The sequence below is a fragment of the Eulemur rufifrons genome, chromosome 28, assembly GCF_041146395.1.
Source record: "Eulemur rufifrons isolate Redbay chromosome 28, OSU_ERuf_1, whole genome shotgun sequence".
Taxonomy (NCBI): domain Eukaryota; kingdom Metazoa; phylum Chordata; class Mammalia; order Primates; family Lemuridae; genus Eulemur; species Eulemur rufifrons.
In genome coordinates, this window is record NC_091010.1 from 20,904,171 (window position 1) to 20,921,241 (window position 17,071).

Genomic DNA, 17,071 nt, shown 5'->3' on the forward strand with positions numbered 1-17,071 from the left:
GAGCAAGACCCTGTCTCAAAAAAAAAAGGTAAAAATATTTACTCTTCCAGAGAATAAACCAAATTCTTCCTTAAAAATTTAAATACTGCACAAAGGGTAAAGAGCCCTTATGTGAACTAGGATTCACCATACATAATGTAAAAAGTTAGTCTAAAGGATCAATTAACATACTTCATTAAGTTCAGCTTATATCACACCATATATTTTAATAGGAGACAGTCTTAAGTACCATTATTGTAATAACCCCCCCAACCATAGTGTAATTATAGGCTCTTTGAAGGAAACACATTTTAATTAAATATCTGAAACTTCAGAGACCCTAAATTTTTCTTCTCTAACCACGTGACTGACATTAGTGTGAGTGAAAACAGTATAAACCTAAGTCCTAGGTAAAAAAATAACGTAAATTAGAATTAACCCATTATTTCTGTCATACATTGATTTAAATATAAAAAACACCACACAGAAAACATTTTTTTAAAAAGATTTAAGATCATAAATAGGTCATTATTGTCACAACACATTTCAGAATTTAAAAAAACAAACATTTTGGCTTCTTAAGTAAAAGACTACCTTTTAAAAATCAATTTCCCTCATCATTGAAAGGGACCATTGAAAGGACTTGTGCATTTTTAAACTTCCAGTCTCCTAAGGCACAATATTTATTTAATGAGAATGCCAATATCACCACCCTGCTGTAGCAGGAATAAGAGGCAAGGTATTAGCACTAAGAAAAACGGCAAAATTTCTGGACAAAAAGGTGAAAGAAACAGATTAAGTGATGAGTGTTTTGGTTAAGAAGGCCTAGTATTGTTATTTGGACTTCTTTGTAAAAGAAAAAAATTTTTTAAATTGAAGTATTTTAACTCAAACAGGTCAAATTCACCACAGAGGAGCTCTGAGAGAATAGAGAGGGACTGGCAAATTTGAAAAGGACTTAGGAGGAAAAAAAATCAACTTAGAATATCGTGTGGAAGAGCAAACATTGCAGGGAACCCAGATTAGAGTCCTAGATTATCAGGCAGATCCAGAAAATAAACAGAGTAAGGCTAGGTAAACATAATACCTAGATATATATTGTGAGGCATGTGTTTCCTATCACATGGCCCATTCTAGCCTACCACCAACCGAGATGTAGTGAAATACTAAAACTGGATGCTTACATTATATTTTTTATCCAACCAAAAAGTTCTTTAAAATACAACACAAAAATTCCTCATTTTAAACTATGCCTTGTCTTCTGTGATACCAATTGAACTTTAAGGTTTTATATATATAATGTGATTTAATGTTACTTTTAAAAGGAAAAAAAAACCCACAAAGTGATTGTCCACAGATGAAACATGGGATGAGGTTCATGACTGAATCAAGCATGGAGTGTTAGTCAATTGTAAACTCTTGAAAGTTAAGACTAGGAAATGTGTGTATCAGACACATTAGAGTACAACAACAGGAGAGGAAGGGAAGCCTGTTTGTCATTCCAATTCTGACAAGGTGCATGGCCTTCGAAATTCTTGTCCACGTTCATGGAGCCATTTATTGGATACTATGAGAGAAAAAATATATATATTAATTCCCCTCAATCTAATTGCTATTTAATTAGCTTCTAAAAGATAGATCTATAACAAAGTTTCAACACAGGCTAAAGGTTCAAGACCAAAACCAGATAAAGGCAGATGCTACTTAAAAACTTGACTAAGCGTTTCTGTCAACATGTGTATGTATATTTAAAAGTCCATGTACATTTCCTAAAATTTCCAATGTTCAATGTGAAGCTTGAAATGAGACATAAATAGAATTAAGATACAGGTACAGAGATAGCAGAACATTATTTTTATCTGTTTTCAAAGTACAATTCCCAAAATACAAAGACATTTCAATAATGAACACCAACTCTCCACTCTTAATGGAGCAACTTTGTGATCAGTCACTGATGTTGTATGCTCATTGTTTCCAAGATGCTTTTAAAAAATGTATCCCATGTAAAATATATCCCAAGAGAAATTAATTTTCTATTCCTTCATCTCTAGTATTATAGAACTCAATCAATGGCATCAACAGGTACAAAATTCTCAAGCAGGAACCTTAACTCCTCTTTTACCATTTTCAACCCTTGTATGCAGTCTTTATTCACCAAACTCCGTCTATTTCCTTAAATGTCTTTTGAATCTGTTAGCATCAGGGGAGATTTTTAAATCCTGATCAGCCCTCACTGACTCCTTAATCTTGCTATGTCCTATCCAGTAACCTCTAGACACATGTGGCTAATTAAGCATTTGAAAGATGGCTAGAAACACATTGAAATAAATATATGGAGCTAATTAATAAATATTAAAACTCATTTCAAATGTTTCTTTTAACCTTTTTTTTTTTTTTAATGTGGCCTATCCTGCATTTGCATGACCCTGAGTAGCCTCTTTAAATTTTGTACCCTAGGTGCCACTCTAGCCTCATACTAGTCCTGGCCCTGGTCCCTAACATGCATGGAAAACGACTGTTCTATCTTCAGGACCAAATTTAAAAATTAAGCTTTGAAGATGATTTCCCAAACTTAAGGAGTCACTATCTTCTGTGTACATTTTTGTATTAATATGTATTACACTATAATTTATCCATTAGTATGTCTCAATCAGATTATTAATCCTCTGAGAAATTGTCTTATTCAATTTTGAGCCACTTTCTTAATAAGTAGAAATAGAATTAAAAATAAAATGTCATCAAAATTCTGATATATTGAATGCAAATTTATATTAAGATCAGGAACTTGGTTGAATCCCATACAATGTTAAAGTCATATTATGCAAATCTGGGGGAGCTGTTTTAAGATGTAGATTATAATAGTTTCAAAATATGAGACAAAAACCACAAATTCTATTCATACAAGAAATATTTACCCCATTTGTTTCCGACTAGCACTGGACAGGCTGCATGCCGTGTACTATAATCTCCTTCTCCACTGGCAAACAGATTATACCAGAAAACAGCAGTTCCCTATGGAGAACAATTCAAAATTATCTCCAAATGTCAGGTTATTGCTTTTTGCAGTACTTAAATTTTCTTCTGTTCCTGCTGAAGGACTCCTGTATGGCAGTATTATATCACTTTAAAAACTGTTCTTGATCATGTGAAAAAGTTAATACCACAAAACTCCTTGACAAAAAGAGTATCTGCCAACACAAAGCAAAAAAAAATCTTGTAATGTCCAGATGCAAACATCATATGGAATCCATTTTAGAAATGAAAATGTTTAAATACTAATCCCCGGTTGCTCATCACCTCTAAGTACTCATGGTAAACTGTGCCATAAAAATACCCAAAATTTTACCTAGAGATAATGTAGTACTTGAGCATACTACCTTTAAAAATATAATTAATTAGACCATGAAATACAGGGGTATCTCTTCCTCAGGGGAAAAATGTAAAAACCAAAAAAATAAAAATAATAAACCAAGCTTACTTTTTTTGGCCAAACACTAGCTCCTACTTCAGGAAAAACAGTGGCTCCTCCTGCAGACACATCACTCATCTATAAGACACAGAGTATTATTCAAAAGTGCTGGTAGAATAAAGTACAATATGCTATTGTGAGGAGGATTTGATATTGAATACTAGAATATTGGGAACATATGAACTTGTGCTTACATAGCAGGGTTTGTGCATAATACTCAGTTTTTCAAAAATAAAATGCCATTTATATAAGTAAAATACTACAGAAAGCAAAGGAATGATTAATAAAAAAGGGAGATGGGGATGAATATTTTCAATAAATATTTAAATAAAATTACACAAAATAAACACCAAGAGAAAAATAAAAATAACCTAAGTTTTATCATTGCTCATGGTCGAGAGTCAATACATATTAACTAAAAATGAGAAGATTCAAGAATCATATAAAGTTACATTCATAAAGTAACCTAGAATAAAAACCTAAATTAACTGAAGAAGCGTATGCACAAAACAAACAGATCATATAGTGAAGATTTTTAAAAAGTGACATGAGTAGAATGTATAGAAAGACTCAGATTATATCACAAAGCAAAATCCAACCATATGGTGTATCAACGAGTTGCATCTAAAACAAGTGATTTACAAACACTAAAAACAAAAAGATAAGATTTGTGGCAAATGCTGTCCCAAAGAAAACAGGGTTATGATCTTAATATGAAAGACAGTTTAAATCAAGATAAAGAGCATTAAATGAGATGAAGGGTATTTTACAATGATAAATATATAATTAATAATAATGAGCTTAGAGCTTTTAAGCAATGAAAAAATTAACTTTGGAGAAATTTATAAGTTATGCATGACTTTTATGGCTATAAATGGAGCACACAGTAGATCTACAATATATACTATATATTATGTACATAATACTATATAGTATATTATATTCCATTTTGGAATACTATCTCAACATTGGAAAAATGAATACTAATCTAATTAAAATGCTACATGACTATTTTAGGAAAACAGGAAGGATATATTAAGAAGGGGAAATATTAAGTAATCTAATAGTCAAATAATCTAACATATGGATAGTGGACCAAATAATATAGCATTAATATTCACAAGCAAAGAAATATGAGAAACAGAAACAGGAATACAGAAACAAAGGAAACACTAATGGCTCTTAAACATCTGAAAAGATGCTCAACTTCTCTAATAAGAGAAATGCAAATTTAAGCTACAATAAGTGCCAATCTGATAAGTGAAAGATGTACAGATCAAAAACTCTGACAAACGTATTTCACAAACATATCGCACTTATTGGTACCACCTCTATGGAGAGCTCACCTCTAGAAAACACACAAGCCTTCACAGCATGAATCTGTATGTATACTGTACCAACTTCTCTCCTGCATTTCCCTTTGTGATATTTCTCTCTCATTTTTATTTTATATGAATCTTTGTAATGTACTTTACATCTTTTTGGAAACAAGACAGAGTTGTGAGAGGGATGCAAATGAAGAAGGAAGAAGAGTGATGAGGAGGGAAGGTAGGAGAGAGGAAAGTGGGTTGAAGACAGGGAGGGATGGATATAGAGAAGGGAAAGAGGGAAGGACAGAAAGAGGAATGGAGAAAAGATAAATGGAAGGTGGAAGGGAGAGGAAAAAGACTGAGTAAAGAGACACTGGTAGGGAGTGAGACATTACAGATAGCAAAAAGAGATACAGTTTTATATAATTCAAATGGGGATAAGGGTTGGAAAGATCAATGAAAGAAGCAAAATTAAGTCTAGATATAAAATACATCTTTTAAAGTCATCAAAGGCTAAAACATTATGGTAGACTGTATTTTCCAAATATAACATATCTCAATATGCCCCATCATACATGCTCTTTTTACTTGATACTGACATTTGTGTCAAGTAGTACGGTCTATATGCCCTCCCCTTGAAGCTGGGCAGACCTTTGTATTATCATTGCTGTAATACAGCAGAAATGGTATCTGTGACTTCTGAGGGTAGGTCATAAAAATGCCATGTACTTTTGCATTGTTCTCTTGGGATGCTTGCTCTTGCAAACCAGTCACCATGCTGTGAGGAAGCGCGGGCCACATGATTGGCCAGAATTTGGGTATTGTGGCCAATAGCCAGCCTCAACTTCAGCCTTCAAGATGACCCCAGTGCCAGACATCTGACTGCAAATATATGACAAATCTGGAGCAGGAACCATGAGTTTAGCCCAGTCAACCTCATGACTATGAGAAATAATTTTAAAAGATTATTTTAAACCATTCAGTTTTGGGGTGATTTGTTACACAGCAATAGATAACTGAACAAATATTATGATCAAAACCTAACTTTTTTCTATATGTATAAATATACAATTTTTAAAATTAATACTGTTTTGAAACTTTAAACAATGAGAGTGGTTTCTTTTGATAGGGCTTCTGGGGTGCTGTGCTATTTCTTGATCTGAGTACTGATCACATCAGATCTGTTCACATTGTGAAAATTAATAAAACTATATACTTATGATTTGTGCACTCTTCTGATATGTGATATACTTCAATAAAAATTTAATTCAGAAAAGTTTACTAAAATAATGCATATATACATATAGAAATTCAAATAAAACTATAGAGATTCTTATATACATATATTATATATGACTAAACAGTCCATGTTCCTAAATATTAATGATTGTATCCAAGTAGAACTCAATAATTTTAATTTTCAGGTTTTTTTTTAAAGTTTCCACAATGAACATCTATATTACAATCTGAAAAAGTTACAAATGTAAAAATATTCTTAACACCTTTAGTTGTAAAAACTTTAAACTAGGATGCTAAATAAGTGCTACACAGAACAAACTTAACTGAACACATCAAAATGAGTTACGTGATCAAGTCCCAATTTAAAATAAAAATTTTAGCCATAACTTACGTAAAACAGCCATGTAGCAATTCGATTTCCTGTCCCCAGCTCTTTGAAAGCATCTGGCTCATCTTTCTGTGAACAAAACACAATGAATTCAATGGTATAAAATTCAGTAATGCAAATACTCCAGTGGCAACTATATACAGTAGTAATATGTTGAAAAATATGCCAAAAACAGCCCCAAAATGTTCCCTAATAATGTCCAGTGTACTACATACACCAGGCACTCAAATGCTTGTTGAATTAACTTGTATACCAGATATTTTTGAAAAGACCAGTGGGGGTAAAAAAAAAAAAAAAAAAACAGATTTGTTAGCCTGAACAAATGAGAGCCAATTATCTCCTAAGTACAGATTTTTAAAAAATCAACACCTATAATTTTTGCTTCCGAAAAATAGGACATGAGAGCCACCTCTTAGCTACATTCATGAAGCTTATTCTCTGTGGGTAAAAAACTTGCCTTGATATTTTACTTTGAACTCATGAACCACTCAAGTATTTATTGCTATTATGACTGTCTTTTGGACAGTCAGCACTTTAGTAAGGCTGGAGAATTCATATCTAGATATTTAAATCTAAATTAAAATACAATATAGTCTCTTGGCATTTATCTCATAAAAATGAAAATGTATTTTTCACACAGAAGTTTGCATACATCTTTATTTGTAATAGCCAAAAACTTTTTGATTGCCAACATGACACAAGTTGAAAATTCCACACAGAAGTACTTGACACAAACTTTGTTTCATGCACAAAATTAAAAATATTATACAAAATTACCTTCATGCTATGTGTATATGAAATATAAATGAATTTTCTGTTTAGACTTGAGTCCCATCCCCAAGATATCTCATTATGTATACAGATATTCCAAAATCTAAAAAAATCCTAAATCCAAAACACTTCTGTTCCCAAGTATTTTGTTTTTTGGGTTGTTTTTTTTTTTTTTGAGACAGGGTCTCACTCTGTTGCCCAGACTAGAGCGCAGTGGCATCATCATAGTTCATTGGACACCTCAAACTCCTCGGCTCAAGTGATACTCCTGCTTTAGCCTCCCAAGTAGCTGGGGTTACAGGTGCACACCACCATGCCCAGCTAATTTTTTTAATATTTTGTAGAGATACGGTCTTGCTATGTTGCTCAGACTGGTCTTGAACTCCTGGCCTCAAGCGATCCTCCCATCTCAGCCTCCCAAAGTGCCAGAATTACAGGCATGAGCCATAGCACCTGACCTCCCAAGCATTTTGGGAAAGGAATACTCAATCTGTACTACTCAGCAATAAAAATACATTATTGATACATACAAGAACTTGGATGAACCGCAAGGGATATTGAGTGAAAAAAAAAATCTCAAAAAGGGTAACATACTATATCATTCTATTCATATAATGTTTGTGGAATAATATAATTATAGCAAAGAAGAACAGATACTGGTTACTAGCAGGGACAGGAGGAGGAAGCTGTATACAGCTATAAGGCAGTACTGCAAAGGAAACTTATAGTGATGGTACAGTGTGGTCTATCTTGGCTGTGGTAGTAGTTACAAGAAGCTACATGTGTAATAAACTGCACAGAGCCACACACAGAAAGGAGTGCAAGTATACCTGGTGAAATATGAATAAGCTCTGTGGATTGTGCCAATGCCAAATTCCTGGTTTTGACAGTGTCCTATAGTTATGCAAGATATTAATATTGGGGAAGGCTAGGTGAAAGGTGCATGGGACCTTTCTGTGCATTTGTTTGCGACTTTCTATGAATTGATAATTACTTCAAAATCAAAAGCTAAAAAAAATGCAATTTCATTTTGTAATGTTAGGGCTTTAACTGTACAGTCTTTCACATCATTTTTAAAGGCCCTCTCACATTTTTTTTCAATAACTGAATAAAGAAGGAAGAGAGACTGAAAATATATTCTTTGCAGGTCTACAAAGAAAAAGAGTCTAGAACTTTGGAATTAAGCCAGCGAAGAGCTATAACACAATACAGTCAATGTTTTCATTCAAAAGAACACCCTTATTGAATAACAGTAATAGAGTAAGAACTTGGTGGAGATATGTAGCACATTCCTTAGAGTTCTATGTAATTATGATAAAGTTTAAGTTAATTAAGATTTGGTAATGCTATAATTTATAGCTGAATATATTAAAGATGTAAAAAAGAGACCAATAATTATTAGTCTTATGCCAAGAGGACTTGGCAAGCATAAGCTTTTTACGAATTGCTTTAATATTACCTATCCTCTAAGCTTTCTACTCTCTAGTCTCTTTACATCTCCTTTAAATTTTTTATCTTCCTGTCTCTCAAAATGCAGTCTTGTAATTTCTTCATATCTACTGGCCCATTCACTACTCCAGTCTGTTTCTAAGTTAACCCTTACAGTTTAAATTTCAACAATTTTTTCTGCCTAGCACTTCCCTTTGCTTATTTTTCGAATATGCCAAATCATTTCAAGAGCTTATTTTTGTCCCATCTTTTATTTTTAAATATTATATAGTTATTTTACATTCTTTATCTGATCATTTCAGATTCTAAAATCCTGGGGATGTCTAAACCTGTTGGTTGCTTCAGTCTCACCAACGGTTTCTTATTACCAGTTAGTAATTTTTTAAAAATATGAGTTCATATTTAGCTGAGGTGTAGAAATAGGATGTTTCTTTTCAGGGAGGATATGAGTTTGTTTCTGTCAGGTATCAAGGAACACTACCAAAATGAACCACTTTAAATTAATTTCTCTTCTTCCAGGGTAGTAAAAATTCAAATTCCAGATTTATGTGAAGGCAGGCCTATGCTTTAAAAGTCCCAGAAGCAGTTCCCCATACATACTACACCCCAGCCAGGATGGAAACCGCTCTCTATAAGGTTCTGGCCTCAAAGCAGATTATTTTCAGACCCATTCGTTATCTCACTGAAGGTGTAATCCTTCTGGAGATTTAGGTTTTATGCAGGGGTCTCGGGTTCAGCTATCTACATTATGGCAGGTCCTCCCACAGAGCTGTTAATCCCCAAAGCTCTAGGTTCCTGGAGGCACGTGCCTCCAGCCTCTGCTTTTTTGTCCTCCTTAACTCTCTAGGTTTAATGCCTAAGTTTTCCATCTTTGTTCGCTTTGCCCTTGGGAATATCCTTTACTTTCTTCCAGGCTCACCAATGCATTTGAAAGTATCTTAAATACTTTTATTGGGTATCTAGGTGTTTCTTTTACTGCTAAAAAGGCTTCACAGGATATCTATTATGATTATACCATGTCTCCACACATTCCAAATAGGCTATGAAATTTTAATGCTAAAGAACAGAATTAACATGTTGACAAAGATTTTCTGTTTGACCAAACTCTACTCAGGAGGCTCTGAATTCTCTTCCCAACTTGGCCCTGACTTTTGGGCTTCTGTGTTCATCTCTGCATTGTCCAATTTTATCAAGAATTCTAAGTCAGTTTAGCCAGAATGCCCCATCCTTGATATCTGATTCCCCCCCCCCCCCCCCCGCAATATCTAATCGGGTTCCTCATCTTCCTCTATCTCGGCGGTGATGTCTGATCACCCTTCCCTGACTTCTGCAAGAATCCTGTTAGGTCAGTTTAGCCAGAATCCCCCCTTACCTCTTAGCAATTTTCCATCTATTGATCCCTCCACCTCTGTTCACTGGCTATAAATTCTCACTGTTCCTTGTTGTATTTGGAGCTGAGCTTAATCTCTTTCCCTCACTGCAAAACTCCGTTGCAGTGGTTCGTATACCTATCACAATATCCCCACCCCCCCTGAATAAGGCCTGCCTTACCATCTTTTAACAAGCATCATGAATAATTTTTTCTTTAACAATGTATTAATAATACCTAAACTTTAGCAGATTTCTTACATTCTCCGTTTCTTTTACTTACCCGTGCAAAGTCAAAATGAGGTTCATACTGTCCCCCAACTCCATAATTTGCTACCTGAAGGAAAGAAACAAAGTATAAATGAAAGAACTACGAAGATTACTACTCAAAAAATCTGGAGCCCCATTTTGGCCTCTTATACATGATACCTATATATGAATGAAAAGCAAAGTATTTAAAATCAATAAGAGTTCCTAAGAAAACAGGATGAAAAGTATGGATAGCTAGTAGGAGCTAGTTTAGAATGCTTACGACACATAATGGACAGTAAAGATGAAACAATAAAAATAAATAAATAAAATAAGAGCCTTAGTTAATATGCTTTTCTTTAGCAAATGTTTGGGGGACACATTTTTTTCCTAATACATAACACACTAAAATTTGAGACGTCTTTTATTTATTTTCACTAAATACTTTCCTTTGGGATTTAAGTAAAAAAGTTTCCCAAAGCCCCAAATGTTGGCAAATTCCCAATCTACTTTAATAAAATCCCTTTTCTTACATATTTTTTCCCTGCTCAGGTGAAAAAGGGAAGAACTTATCACCAATTTAATTATTCCTGCTGAAGGGCCCTAATAATAATTTCAGGTAGTTATGACAATGTGTGAGACAACAAAAGGAAGTAAAGAGAAATATTTGGTCTGAGTTCAACACTCCACTTTCAGCACCAGACAGAACATCCAGACAGAAAATCAACAAAGAAACAATGGACTTAATCTGCACTATACATGAAATGGACCTGATAGATATTTACAGAACATTTCATCCAACAGCTACAGAATACACACTCTTCTCAGCTCATGGATCATTCTAAGGCTAGACTGTATGTAAGACCACAAAACAATCTTAAAAAATTCAAAAAAATTGTAATCACACCAAGTATATTCTCTGACCACAACAGAATAAAACTAGAAATCAGTAACAAGAGGAACAATGGAAAATATACAAACACATGGAAATTAAACAATATGTTCCTGAATGACCAGTGGGTCAATGACGAGATTAAGAAGGAATTTTAAAAAGCTCTTAGAACAAATGAAACTGAAAACACAACATAACAAAATCTATGGAATACAGAGAAAGCAGTAGTAAGAGGAAAGTCTCCCATCAAAGAATAGCCCAGGTCTTGAAAGCTTTACTGCTGAATACTACTACATTTTAAAAGAAGAACTAATACAAATTATTCTTTTCAAACTCATCCAGGAAATTGAAGAAGAGGGAATTCTCCCAAACTCATTCTATAAGGCCAGTATTACCCTGATACCAAAACCAGACCAGGACACAACAAAAAAAGAAAACTACAGGCCAATATCCCGATGAACATAGATGCAAAAACCTCAACAAAATACTAGCAAACTGAATCCAACAGCATATTCAGAAGATCATTCACCATGACCAAGTGGGATTTATACCAGGGATGCAAAGATGGTTCAATATATGCAAATCAATAAATGTGATACAACACACTAACAGAATGAAGAACAAACCCATATGATCATCTCAATGGTTAATGGATAAAATTGTTTAATAGATATAAAAGTTAGAACAGTTAGAAATGAGCCCTAGTGTTTTACAGCATAGTAGGCTGACTGTAGTTACTAAGAATTTATTATATATTTCAAAATAACTAGAAGATTTAGAATGTCCCAACAGAAGGAAATGATAAATGTTTGAGGTGATGGATATCTTTAATTACTCTGATTTGATTATTACACATTGTAGGCATATATCAAAATATCACATGTACCTCATAAATATGTATAATTATTATGTATCAATAAAAACAAAGGAGAAGACCATGTATTCTGACAAAGATGGAGTAGGATGGCATCAGACTATATCACTGTAAAACACATGCACACAAACAACAAAAACTAAAACAAAACAAAAAACTTACCTAGAAAAAGGGAATTAACTAGCATTAAATAACAATACGTTTTGGTCTTAATAAATTGAATTAAAGTTGAAAACATGCAAAAGTATATATCATCTTCTAATTATCTTATTAATTTATAAGCTGCATATTCACTGCATTTGTGTTAGAATTTTGCAATCAGAAAGACTATGATGAAGGCACTGGGTTTTTTTAGTGCACATTTTGATGATTTAAAAAAATCTAATACAAAAATAGGACTCAAATATTTTTAAAAGTATTTCTGTATAAGAAAAGACTGAGAAATATCAAGTAATGTTTCACATAGCTTGAAGGCTAAGCTATTTTCTCTGGTTTATGGGCCTATGCTTATTTTTCTACTATTGAAAATAAATGCGATTATTACATATTGATTTTATGTTTATTCATTATAACTAACATTACTATATATGCCTGTTTACTGAAGATATTTTGAGTCAAGTTGTGATTATGATGGAGTGGAAAATAATTACATGGGACAGCTGCTTTTTATGACAAATAATTTATCAACATAGCAGTATAAAAAGAGAAATGATGAAAAAACTAGTCCTTTGATCATTATTACAAGTAAAGGAAAAACTGTTAAGAAAATGAAAAGAAAAAAATAAATTATTTAAAAAAAAAATCCACCCTGGCCACATGACAGGTAGACTGAAGCCTGGGGGAAGGAAAATAAATTATAGTGTACTTCATAAATATTAGAGCTGCATATTTTTTCATTTCTCTGTATGTTTATACTCAATAATAAGAGTTTTTCATGTTTTGACAAAAAATTTAAAGGTCACAGAATAATCATAATTTTTCCTACTGATTATTATAATCGCTTTCCATGGTTTCAGCTTATAGGGTCACTTTTTACAGTCTCAACTACTATGCAAATCAAGGACTGCCTGTTCAGTGTCAGGAAATCTCATGGGAACCATCTCTTGAAGTGGAAAATTAACTTAAGGATAATGTGATTACCTACCTGTAATTCCTCTGCAGTGGAAACATCTAGTCCTGTTAGATCTTGTATTCTCATATTAATTCGAGACACCACAGGGTTTTCATAGCCAGAGAGCCAGGCACTAAGAAGATAATATTAGTGTTACCAATAATGTTTCATTACATTAAGACTAATAGCTGTTATTTTAAAAGCCATAATATATAGGGCAATAAACCTTTATCTAAAGGCATTTAGTTGATTTTCTTGTTTGATATGATCTTTACTGATATTGTAGTTTTTAAAAGTTGTCACATTCTATAATTAGACAGTGGAATTGGAAAAAAAAAAAACTAATCTCATTTATTATAGAGTTTCTATGAAAACAGCTGGATTAATATAAGGAGGCTATTTAACATACTGACTGCCACATTAGAAAAAAAGATAATTTTCCCAGGGCCATGGTGTTTTATTAAAACAAAATGATCCTTTCTAATTTGTTATTTGTAATTGTTTTCTGTGAATTATATGCAACACAATCCATGTTTTTAGAATTAAATTGTCAATATTAACTGTAACAATAAGAACATGAACAAGTGAGATTTTTACTAACCAACTGCAGGGTTTTGCTTCATGCAGCCCCAGGGTCAAAACTAGCCTGAGTTAAATATAACTCACATGGCAATCAATGTGTTAAGGCCATCTATGCTGAGAACTTCTGAAAATTCTAGAAAAATACATACCAAACTGAAAACAACTGTTCCTTCCAGGTAAGGTATAGGAACTGATTAGAGTGGAGGTCATAGGGTCTTTAGCTTGAACTACATAATGCTAATACTATAAGAAGTTTTTATAAAAAAAACTTCATTTATTACTTGTTTACATAAAAGGTTTTAAAGGTTACCCAAACATACCCACTAAGGTGGCTATAATAAAAAAGATGGGGCCAGGTGCAGTGGCTCACACCTTTAATCCTAGTACTCTGGGAGGCCGAAGGAGGACTGCTTGAGGTCAGGAGTTCAAGACTAGCCTGAGCAAAAGTGAGACCCACATCTCTACAAAAAAATAGAAAAATTAGCCAGGCATGGTGGCATGCACCTGTAGTCCTAGCTACCCAGGAGGCTGAGGCAGGAGGATCTGACCTCTTGAGCCTAGGTGTTTGATGTTGTAGTGAGCTATGATGACACCACTACATTCTAGCTGTGGTGACAGAGCAAGACTAACTCCAAAAAAACTAAAAACAAACAAACAAAAAAACAAAAAAAAAAAAAAGGAGGACAATAACAAGTGTTAGTGAAGATGTGAAGAAACTGGAGCCCTTATACATTGCTGGTGGAAACGTAAAATGGTGCAGCCACTCTGGAAAACAGTTTGGCAGTTCCTCAAAATGTTAAACACAGTTACCAAATGACCTAGCAATTCTACTTCTAGGTATATACCCAAGAGAAATGAAATCTATGTCCACAGAAAAACTTGTACAGAAATGTTCACAGTAGCACTGTTCATAATAGCCAAAAAGTGGAAACAATCCAAAAGTCCATCAATTAATAAATAGATATATAAAACATGGTGTGTGTGTGTGTGCATATATATATATATATATATATATGGAATATTATTGTGCCATAAAAAAGAATGAGTACAAATACATGCTATGATGTGGATAGAACCTTAAAAACATTGTATTAAGTGAAAGAAGCCAGATACAAAGGGCCACATGTTACAAGTTTCTACTTATATGAAATATACAGCATAGGCAAATCAATAGATAGTAGAGTAGTGGTTGTCAGGGGATGGGGGAGGAGGAAATGGGGAATGACTCCTAATGGGTACAAGATTTCTTTTTGGGGTAACTAAAATGTTCTGGAACTAGATATATTGATGATGGTTGCAAAACAAAAGATTTTTAAAGATTTCAGTATACTGAAATGTATACTTTAAAAGGATGAATTTTATGGTATGGGAACTATACTCAATTTTAAAAGGCACCCCCAGATTCAACTATATCCCCCTTTTCACATATGCTTTTCCTTAGTCTATCAGCCTGTTTTTTTCTATACTTCGTCCTCTCATTAAGCTTTGATTTCGTGGTTCATCATTTTAACAACATTCTTGCTGAAAGCCTAAATTCAACTGTCTAGCAAAAACACAATCTTGAATGAATCTCTTTGCTCCAAGCTTGTATCTATATCACCAAACCCTACTGAAGAGAGTCACAAAATAGGGCAGATATGTTCCATGTAAAATTCAGTAACACCAACTTCAAATGGGTCCTCACCATTACTTCCTCTTCTATTCTGCATCCTAATCCACCTCAGCCTGCCCCTCACTCAGCAGATATTATCTCCTACTTCATAGAGAAAATAAGCATCATACAACTTACTTACATTTGCATTTATCTGCTCCTTCTAGTTCATTCTATTAATAGTTCCTATAGAGGAGATTTCTCTCCACTTTCTAAGGCTAATCCTCTGCCTTAGATTCCATTATCCCCTGCCATCTCAGGAACCATAAATCAATGATTAGCCCTTATTTCTCTTATATAATCAGCTTCCCTCTCTTACTAACTCTCCTCACAGCTTTTAACTAGGCTTGTCTCTCCCATTAATAAATAAAAACTAAATTTTTTTCCCTCAACTCTCTTTCTGCCTCCAGCTACCAACCTCTTTCTCCTCCCTCTTCAAGCCAACTTTTTACAGACGACTCCTCTCTGAACCCATTCTAATCTAGCTTTAGTCCATTATTGCTCTACCAAAATCACTCTTGCTAATGTCATCCATAACCCTACTGTGCACTAAATCAATAACATTTTCCAATTCTCATTGTATTTGTTCCTTCAATATCGTATGACAAACATTCATCCTTCCGGAAACTCTCTTCTTCAAACACTCATCCTGCAGGTATTCCTTCAGTGTCTGGCTGCTTTGTCTCAGTCTCCTTTATAGTCTCTACCACTACATTCTGCCTCCCCTCAGGACCCACTTCGTCAAGAACATGTTTCCTCTGGCCCTAAGGAACCAGGGCTCTTCTTTCTGACCAAAGTATTCTTTTTCACTTTCCAAAGTTAAGGCTTTGAATACCACCTTAGCACTTCTACACAGAAAATAGATATGTATGTGTGTGTGTGTGTGTTTCCAAAAAGAAAAGACATATATATATATATGAGGAGGAGGAGGAGGTGGAGGTGGAGAGTATGTTTTTACACTAATCACAATATGAAATTGACATGACATCCTATTAGAATTAAACCAGAATAATACTGTTATAAAATTTACATTTCTCACATCCATTTCTTTCTTTTTTTGAAACTAAACATCCTACAGTGCATCTCACATCCATTTTAAAGAAAGATATATTTGAGTCCTTTTTTTTTTTTTTTTTTTTTTTGAGACAGAGTCTCACTCTGTTGCCCAGGCTAGAGTGAGTGCCGTGGCGTCAGCCTAGCTCACAGCAACCTCAAACTCCTGAGCTCAAGCGATCCTCCTGTCTCAGCCTCCCGAGTACCTGGGACTACAGGCATGCACCACCATGCCCGGCTAATTTTTTCTATATATATTTTTAGCTGTCCATATAATTTCTTTCTATTTTTAGTAGAGATGGGGTCTCGCTCTTGCTCAGGCTGGTCTCGAACTCCTGAGCTCAAACGATCCGCCCACCTTGGCCTCCCAGAGTGCTAGGATTACAGGCGTGAGCCACCGCGCCCGGCCATTTTTTTATTTATTTATTTATTTATTTATTTTTTTTCCGAGACAGAGTCTCACTCTGTTGCCCAGGCTAGAGTGAGTGCCATGGCGTCAGCCTAGCTCACAGCAACCTCAAACTCCTGAGTTGAGTCCTTTTTTGATCTTGTGGAGTGATTTCAGTAAAACCATTTTTTAAAATAGTAAATAACATAATTTCTTAAACTGTTCTAAGAAGTTGACAGAAAGGCAACAATTATATAAAATCTATGGGCCAGGCGCGGTGGCTCACGCCTGTAATCCC

The 17,071-nt window shown here is 34.2% G+C and overlaps 1 protein-coding gene across 5 annotated transcripts in view; it reads right to left on the reverse strand.

The window, feature by feature from the left end:
• Positions 1-479: 479 nt before the first annotated feature.
• P4HA1 (prolyl 4-hydroxylase subunit alpha 1) overlaps positions 480-17,071 on the reverse strand; it is a 75,755-nt gene continuing 59,163 nt past the window's right edge. For 2 of the 5 annotated variants that reach the window (XM_069459796.1, XM_069459798.1), the window contains exons 10-15: positions 13,133-13,232; positions 10,257-10,310; positions 6,389-6,454; positions 3,458-3,526; positions 2,895-2,991; positions 480-1,546 (exon numbers count right to left, since the gene is read on the reverse strand). In XM_069459796.1, coding sequence (XP_069315897.1) covers positions 1,476-1,546; positions 2,895-2,991; positions 3,458-3,526; positions 6,389-6,454; positions 10,257-10,310; positions 13,133-13,232 — 457 coding nt within the window. In that variant the 3' untranslated portion in view covers positions 480-1,475. Of the gene's footprint in view, positions 1,547-2,894; positions 2,992-3,457; positions 3,527-6,388; positions 6,455-10,256; positions 10,311-13,128; positions 13,233-17,071 lie in introns of all 5 variants that reach the window. The other 3 variants (XM_069459795.1, XM_069459797.1, XM_069459799.1) reach the window with 2 other exon arrangements.